Below are 9,340 nucleotides of genomic sequence, written 5' to 3'. Positions count from 1 at the left end.
TATCACATAAATGATACATTACAGTCAAGGACGTAAAAGTTTAATACCATCTAGATACCATATAGTGTCCCATTCTTTGCACGTTTTATGTCATCATGAATTTTCAGTTTATTGCTTAGTAAGATCCTATGATAATGTTCCTTCATAAAACCTGCTGTTTTTGTCATTACATCCTTGACTTTATTGTTTACTTTATATTTTTCATCACTGACACATTAATGGAGTTAATAAACATCTCATCTCTTCTAAAGTTGTATATTTTACTTTAATATATTGAAGTAATAGGACATTTTTCATTGTACATATGTATACAATATTGAAAAATAATAAAGAATTCATCAGGTTAAAAGAACCACTGCATGTTTCTTTTATTATCTTTAAATAACAACAACACTGTGACAAATTTACAGTTTATGTACAAAAATTCAATATAATGTGATATCACAGACACTTGACACTTGCTCATAAAAGTCAGTTGAAACGTTTTTCCTAAATATTTCATAACAAATATTATTGACTATAAAATGAAAAGCATATTTGTCTTCCTGTTTTTTAAGAGTTATTGCAGGCAGTATAAGTTGGCAGCAATTTACGGCTTCCACTCAATGACTCTCACCGCGATCTGTGCAGCACGTGCAACGGCTGGTATCTCATCGTTGAGGTGTACCTTGATCTGAAACACAAAAACATTTCATTTTTGTTATCATCATATGCCATTGTTATGTCTAAGCATAATTTCTCTGCTGAAGTACTTCATTCAAGATGTCATCAGAAAACTAGAATGTAGACACACAACACATTATTTCTCATCTTTAAGGGTACTTAAATTTAATTGTGCAGGTACTATTTCAAAGGAATGTCTTACTCTAGAATTTTTCCCATATGTGCTGTTAACAAGCTCCCAGTGTACAAGTATATTAAATTACAAGTTCCTGAAAACAGACTCAAGCAAGCATGCAGATTCACCAGTGCTGTATCAGATGTCAAGCAAATACCTGATTTTCGAGAACTTATATCATCAGAAAATCTTAAAATCAAACTGGTTGGGAATACCTGCTATGATGTGCCAAGTGATTAGAGATGATGTAAGGAAATAGTGATCAATGCCTGGTATAACCTTTCCCTACCTTATCAACGTGTTCCAGCAGAGTTTTCCTGCCTTCTGGTGCCTCAGATAAACAAGTGAGGGCCTGCAATGGTGTATTTCTCCAATTATATGGGTGATTTTTTTGTATCAAATCATAACAGGGGCATACTTGTCTTTAACTTATGGTAAAATCAATTAAAAGATTGAAAATTGCCTCAACTGATAAAATATTGAAATAGGAGAAATGAGACTTCAAACATTATTTTTATATCCGAAACTCATAACAACAACTACAGAAATGAAATAAAACAAAATAGCCCCAAATGCCTTGATAAATTGATAAACACAATTACACGCTAAGATTCTCTTTTTTGGTTTATGGTTAAAGCTATTAAAGTAAACAATGCCTACCTTAAGAGAGTTTGCCCGTACTTCACTGGTTGGGTCATCCACTAAAGTAACAAGGGGAGGAATGGCAGTGGACTCCAGTGCTGTGTACTTTCCCTTTGTTGTTATTGTGATTCTGAAATAATGTACATGCAGGCAATGTGTAATGATAAGGAAACAGTAGCAAGCAACAACAAAATGTTAACAATTCCTATTGATCAGATACCTTGGCAGCTGATATTAGTGATTGATAATGGGTTTAAAATAATTTGTCCAGTCATATTAATCAATTGTTGGATTATGTAATGGCAATCAAAAGATTATAAAACTGTTTAAACTTAAATGGTATAAAAGAATAACAATCTGCATTTAAATGTTAATATGTGTACTAATCAGTGATTTGACATGAAAGCAAAATATTATGCTATATTATTTTAAGGTGATTTTCATCGGTAACCTTTACCTAACTGCAAAATAATCTATCCTGTTGTTCTACCATATTTTTCCATCTTTAGAAAATACAGCCACAGAGCAATAATCGATTTCCAGATAATGAAGATGGTCATTGCTTACCATAAAGAATCCATTTTCGACAATACTTGCAAAAAATTCGTATTTTTTCCCAAACTGATCCTGGAAACATTTTATATATGTTTTAAAACTCATTCTTTATTTGCCTGATCGCAAATAAAGAATACATGTAAGTATTTACATCATGAGAGCACCAGCAGCATTGGCCTTCACGTCTGGAGAGGAGTCAGCGAGAAGTTTGACCAGCTCTGCAACACAACCCACCTCCACTGCCTTGTTCTTACCCTCCAATGGGGCACTGGACAATAAAAGTACAAAATATATCAGTACTGGCACATTGATATCACTGTCACCTAAACAAATAATGTGTACTAGAATTATGTGGACTTTCAAATATTACCCCTGGTAGGTCTACAAACATTGTTGATGATAGGATAATAAAAAGTTCAAATAAATCTTTCAGTTTTAATGAAAAAGGAGCACAACTGTGGTGTTACTAAAGTGATATATCTCACAATTTGACCAAAACATTATGCCCATAAATAATATTTACAAGTTGCATTGTAATTGGATGTAAATCAAGATATCAATAAAAACTTAAGACATTGTCTATGCAACAGATAATGCTATTATATCTCCATGTAAAATAGGCTTAATTCTGGCATTTCGATAAAACTTGACCTGGATATTGTGACCATACAACACTGTCAATATGTTACATCAAGATCAGGTAATCAATACGTAAGATAAAAACATACTATTTGTTCATGTAAAACAGGCTAAATTTTGAAGTTACTGGGGGGATTCATCCAATGATCAAACTAAACCTAGATATTTTACCCACATAGACAGTCACCAAGTTCCAACATCTTTAGATGAAAAATACAAGTGGGTTTCCTATTCATGGGCATACTGGTTCTCCCCAAAGCTAAAGATCCCACTTTGACTTTACCATAATGTAGTACAAACCAGCTGATTATGAGTATGTTGTCATAATTTGTTTCACAATTGCTGAACATAAAAAAGTTATATTTAAAACAAATGTATGCAATAAATATGAAAGTGATGGTGACAGTCTATTTATTTCTCTTAAGGTGGAATGCGACTATGAATTTTTTTTCGAGTTACTGTCTGAAAATTGGAATACGAATAGAAGAGCATATGCCCGATTAGTAACTGTTTTTACATTTTCAATATTCGGAACAGTTTTGAAACTATGACTCCTCAAAATATACCACTGACATCAATTTTGAGACGTCTCTCATATTTTTGCATTCCAGCTACAATAACCGATAGTTTCACCAATTCTTCGTTTACCGCTAAGAAATTTAAACCTCAAGTGCGTCTTGTGAAAACGTTCACACACGTATATTTTCGTTCTCTTGTTTTACGTTATTTTTTTTAAAATTCGTCTTTAACGTCATTTCGCTGAAAAAAGTGTGCCTTCTTTAATTCTTGAAAAAACTGCTCGTTTAATTTTTGATTTTTTTAAATACATGTATTCAATGTTTTATTACAAATCGCCTGATATCAAAATAAGGGTACCTCACCGATTTTGTTTTTGTGCGGTATCAAATAATCTAACCCCTATACCTGTTATTTTTCATTACGTATTGTTATAAAACGTTTAGCATGACGTAAATCAAACTATTATTTACGCTAATAAGAGCTTAGTTTTCAATAAACCACTGATCAATAACATATAACTGTTGTTGTTAATTTTAGTTAATTGATAATTCAACATTGTTTTCTTCTGTTGAATTCCGAATAGTTAACATTATTAAATCATTAAAGCACTGATTATAAATGAACAATATAGTTTAAGTGACGTGCTTATCTAAAATCCATGCATAAACATGTATAACAAGATCAATTTTGTCTAATAAAACTTTAACTTCTTACTCAATTATGCATCTATGGAAAATATTAATTACTGGTTACAAGATTTTAACCGCATGTTTAATAACAGAATGCGCAAAAACATTAAATTATTGGTGAATGCTAAAATATTTACTGTGGTCTACCCTAATCTCATAATGTAAAAAATATCATGTTTTATGCTCATTTCTTTCAAATCAACTCGGTATTTCTCATAAGAACCTTTGTTTTTGACAAGATTTCTGCATCAAAGCGTCAGATCACATACGACCTTACTATCATGGAAGATAAATAGACTTATTTTATTTGCATGTAGAATATAAGCTTTTTATTTATACTTATATATAGCTATATCCTACCTATATAAATATTTTGACACCAATTTGCTATAATTTTAAACTGAACTATTATTGTATCTAATTTTATTTATGTTCTATGTCTATCAATGTTTCTATCAACTAATACTATTGTTTTAATATGCCTTTAAGAATAAATACATATCGAAAACAATGGTTCTTATGAATAATTACGAGTTTAATTTGAAGGAAATATGAGACCATAGTAAATCCTTTAGCATTCACCAAAAAAAATTAATCATTTTTGCGCTTTCTACTATTAAATAAACAGTTATAATATTGTAATCAGTGAATAATATTTTGTATGAGTTTATTATCTAGTAAGAAGTAAGGGTTTATCAGTCAAAATAATTGTTTGTTATACATGTGGAATATTGATTTTTTCCCGCGAAAAATGACGTTATAGACGAATTTAGAAACAATAACGTTCAACAAGAGAACGAAAAATATATGAGCGTGAACGTTTTCACAAGACGCACTTGACGTTGAAATTTCATAGCTGTAAACGAAGAATTGATGAAAAATATCGGGTATTGTAGCTGGAACACAAAAATATGACAGACGTCTCAAAATAGACATCAGTGGCATATTTTGAAGACTCGTAGATTCAAAACTGTTCCGAATATTGAAAAAGTAAAAACAGTCCCTAACTGGGCATATGCTCTTCTATTCCTATACCAATTTTCAGACAGAAACTCGAAAAAAAATTCATAGTCGCATTCCACCTTAAGTTTTTACCTAAGATCCATAATATCTCTAGCAGCCTTGGCTCGGATAGCTGGGTCATTGTGTTTAAGGAGAGATGTGAACACTGTCATGGCGTCCGCCTTCAGGGCTTTCCCTGTGTCCACTCGCATACAAAAGTGCAGGGTGTCCAGGATCAGTAACTGACAGCGCATAATTACATGGAATAATTTCATTAAAACACTACCTCTTTAAATGTGAATTAAAAAAAATGAAAAAAAGTCATGTAAGTAAAACATAGAGGATTACCATTTGATGTATACAGAAACTATAACATTTTTTGTAACAATTAGCCAACTGTCATATTCATATTCACCTTGATTTCCTCTACTTCAGTCTTCAGCTTGTTTACCAGTGTGCCAATCAAGTCTGCCTGCACAATTCCCTCTGCACCTGTAGAGGAAGCTTTTTCAGTAAATGGTAATGTCATTTCATTCAATACCAGAAACAGTCCGGATACCAGAACTTTACCAATCTTAACATACTACTTGCAAGATGTTCTATTTTACATTTTAACAAAATTGCTGTATTACATAGTTTGGACAATATTCAGCAATATTAACACCATGATAATAATGATTAAAGCTATTATTAAACAACTCCACGTTCTTACCTGGTGGCGTCTCAGAAATCATTTCAATAGCCTTGTGAGCATTTTTTCTTGCAATATCAATTTTGTCATCGAATAATTTCGCCACCGGTGGAATGATGTTGTGTTCAAGGAATGCGTCACGACCTATTGCATGACCTGAAAGGCAACACTACCTTAAAGTGTATTTGGTAGAATAAAAGAAAATAAACACATCAAAACCACTGTAATAATGTAAAAGGATTAACACACAAAAAGACAATTACCACACTTTTTCAGCAGACTTATTTTGGATAAATACACTCTGCAAATTTACTAATCTATAAAATCCAGACATTTTTGTGGCATATACAATATTAAACAAATAGTAAATTATTTTGACTAAAAGAGCTATCTTATCATCAATTGTACAACAAACTATTTTATTATCACATTTTTACTATAAAACTAACAAGAGCTGTCGTAAGACAGCACACTTGACTATGCCACTTTGACTTACAGGTAAATACAATAATGATGTAATATGTGCCTGTCAAAAGCAATAAAAAAATAATTAAAAAGTAAACGAAAAGAATCGTGATGTGACAAAAGCAGGATTTTAATGATTGGCAGAAGAGATTTAGTTTTAACTGCTTTCTTCTATTTTTTGTAACAGTGACCTTCATCCTAAGGGCCCCAAACATAATCCCATGGAAGTCCACCATAAACTTTTTCTACATATCAAGTTTGGTCACAGTATGTCAACCATAATGTCATTCTAATAACTTGTTTTCCCTTTATGAAAACCTAGTTAAGAATATAAAAATTTGCTTGTCAAAAAAAATAAAAATAAACATTTAAAAAAAAAATCAAGGTCCATAATAAGTATTTAGGGTTAAAATGGAGTTATATGACCTTATTGTAAGATGGTTGTCATTAATTGAGCAAAGGATTAAGTCAATTGAATGAAGGGTATAGAAGTTTTTTATTAAAATCCAAACTTGCCCTAAAACTTTAACCTGCCCTTAAACTTTAACCTAAGTTCCTAAGTCAATCAAGGGCCATAACTTGTATTATAACTTGTATTAAGGATAATATGGAATTATGTAACCTCATTGTGAGATATTCCTTATCAACTGTAAGAAGTATTAAGTCTATTTAATGAAGTTATTAATAAATACCCCATCCTGCCCTAAAACTTGAACCTAAGTTCCATAGTCAATCAGGGGCCATAATTTGTATAAAGGAAAATATGGAGTTATCTAACCTCATTATGTGATGGCCCTGAACAACTGTGTGAAGTATTAAGTGAATTGAATGAAGGGTATTGAAGTTATAAGTGAAAATCCCAACTTGCCCTTAAACTTGAACCGGACGCCGACATTGACACAGATGCCGAAGCCGGGGCGAGTAGTAAAGCCCTCTTTATTCTTCGATAAGGCGAGCTAAAAATGTGTAGTTTTGTGTTTGAGCTTTGTTTTAAAATAAATACCATTAACACTCAGGTTAAAAAATTGTTTGATACTTCCATTAATCTATAGTAGGTGGCGATTTTTTTCAATGAACATTAATTATGCATAATATTGTATAGTGAAAGCTTCCTTGTGAAAGAACATTATTTCACAAAATCTAGATACTTACACCCGATAACAAAGAGGCATTCTGTTGACTTTTGTCGAACTGTTGTGTCAGTGTCTGTAAGAAGATTTTTCAAACTTTCTGCAATTCCTGAAAAGATAATTACAAGCCAGTAGTCAACCTTAACAGGAAACATTTTTTAACCTTATTGAAACTGCTAAATGTTTCATTTCTGTTATTATAAAATATTTATCATTTTGCAATGCAAAACTAATTTATATTCATATTTTTATCTTACTCTGTAAATGTACTATCATCATAGTAAAACTTTACTGCATTAAAAATTAAACACCGGGCTGTGCATATTGAACTTATATAAATATATATATATAGAGACAGAGAGAGATTTGTTTGACACCTAGAACATCTCCTACCCAAGAGACTTTGAAAAACCAGGGATGCAATTTCTAGACAACAAAAACATTGCAGTGTGTAAAAATCCTTTAGATGTGTCCCACCACACCCTGCCTAGGAAATACTTAGACAGGTGCAAGACTGCAAAGTATTTCATGGCAAGAACAATAACATACCAACATTCAGTGCTTCAGCAATGTGCTCTGGGTCATGAAGATGGTCACATAATGACATCACTGCACGCTGTCTGGTCAAAAGGTTTGCATCCTTCAATTCTCTATTCTAATAAAAAAACAACAACAAATGCTGACTGTTAATACTAACAGCAAGTCAGAACTCCCTATTTAAACATATTATAAACATACATATATATCGGAGCTCATGCAAAGTAACTGAAACCCTTTTTCAAAACAGTATGCTTTTCAGTTTATGTTCTTAAGATTGCACATGCTCATGGAACAAATGCTGTCGACAGTGTTGTTTAATGTTTAAATAAATCAGTTCAACTCACATTGACTTGAGTTTTGAAAATGAAATGTTATTATTGACAATAATTATGTGTTGTGACCATGCTCCAAGTCATTGTTCATCATTCCATCCACAAAATAGTCATTGACCATGCAATACTGGTACGATGCTGGGTACCAATTATACAAATATTCCGCATGTACAATGTAAGTCAAGTTCACAACGCACTGGTACCCGAGGGCACTGAATAAAAAAGTTTATGCGTGGATCCATCGGGTGATGCAATGATAAACAGTCAAAAGGAGTAACTGTTAACTTAATAACTGTTTTGCCATCGTTAATATAAATACTTTCAGTGTTAGTTGATAGCCAGTATCCATGTTGTTTGCATACAAGTTTTTTGTGCGAGTTCAGTGTTCAAACAATGTTACAATATGATATCTATAGATATTAGAATGGTTTACACATTTTATTTTGCATAATAAATCATTATTTTGTGGATGGAATGATGACCGAAGACTTTGATCATGGTCACAATACATTTGTTGTCAATGATAACATTTAAAATTAATTTCCAAAATTCAAGTCACTGTGGTTCAACTGTTAACATTTTACGAAATATCTCACCAATCGAGGTAACGCTCTGTCCCCATAGGCCAGTGGCGTTTTTGACGGATCAATGTGAGGTGGATATTTTGCCGAAATCACGGTCAGTGCCATTGTTTACTGTGGTAAACTGTTCGATGTATTGACAGTTTTTGTTTAAGTTGTCATAAACCTACTGTCACACCGCTTCCTGTTTTCATTCTGTATCCATAACAACACGCACTTGATGGATTTCGTAGATATTGGTCGGCGCCCGGTTTGTGAAAATCAACACAGCGGTAACTTCCCATTTCGTCGTGCTGCTGATGATTGCACTGCGTCAATATATAGGTGGCCTGTAAGCTTATTTATACTCGCAATCGTGCCTTGCCTATTCGGCGAGTGCTCCGATAATTTTTTTTGTCATTTAAGTTTTTTTGAGCATAGTGCACAGACAGAATGTAACCCTGGTTAGAGCTAACCTGGTTCTTTAACGTACACCAGTGTATAGCATTGTTACATTGGACCCCTATTTAAAGTCCCTCCCGGATGACGATTAGTATTTTTTCCAAACCTGCGACCCCTGGATTGACAGTCAAGTTTGTTACCACTGGATCACGGATCCGCCACAGTCAATATATACATGTATGAGACAGGGAGAGACAGAGACACAGATAACAGAGACGCCTGCCCTCGGTCGGATTTGTCTATCCGGACCAGAAACACATGATAGATACTTATATT

The 9,340-nt window shown here is 32.9% G+C and overlaps 1 protein-coding gene across 1 annotated transcript; it reads right to left on the bottom strand.

The window, feature by feature from the left end:
* Nucleotides 1-398: 398 nt before the first annotated feature.
* On the bottom strand, nt 399-8,814 carry LOC128230321 (radial spoke head 14 homolog). The gene is made up of 10 exons (XM_052942502.1): nt 8,639-8,814; nt 7,720-7,825; nt 7,193-7,279; nt 5,597-5,731; nt 5,300-5,376; nt 4,978-5,126; nt 2,187-2,303; nt 1,499-1,610; nt 1,128-1,190; nt 399-673 (listed from the first exon to the last, which is right to left on the bottom strand). The coding sequence occupies exons 1-10, from the start codon at nt 8,729-8,731 to the stop codon at nt 590-592; spliced, it is 1,023 nt and encodes a 340-aa protein (XP_052798462.1). The 5' UTR covers nt 8,732-8,814; the 3' UTR covers nt 399-589.
* Between the last annotated feature and the right edge of the window lie 526 nt (nt 8,815-9,340).

This window comes from Mya arenaria, chromosome 4 (genome assembly GCF_026914265.1).
Source record: "Mya arenaria isolate MELC-2E11 chromosome 4, ASM2691426v1".
Classification (NCBI taxonomy): domain Eukaryota; kingdom Metazoa; phylum Mollusca; class Bivalvia; order Myida; family Myidae; genus Mya; species Mya arenaria.
This window is presented reverse-complemented; position numbering and strand designations above follow the sequence as displayed.

Excerpts from the sequence above, each read along its gene's own strand:
- LOC128230321 (XM_052942502.1), bottom strand. The coding sequence starts at position 8,731 with ATGGCACTGACCGTGATTTCGGCAAAATATCCACCTCACATTGATCCG. Across the intron at positions 7,826-8,638 it reads ACAGAGCGTTACCTCGATTG|AATAGAGAATTGAAGGATGC; the intron begins GTGAGATATTTC and ends TTTTTTTATTAG. Across the intron at positions 2,304-4,977 it reads AGAGATATTATGGATCTTAG|TGCCCCATTGGAGGGTAAGA; the intron begins GTAAAAACTTAA and ends TTTATTGTCCAG.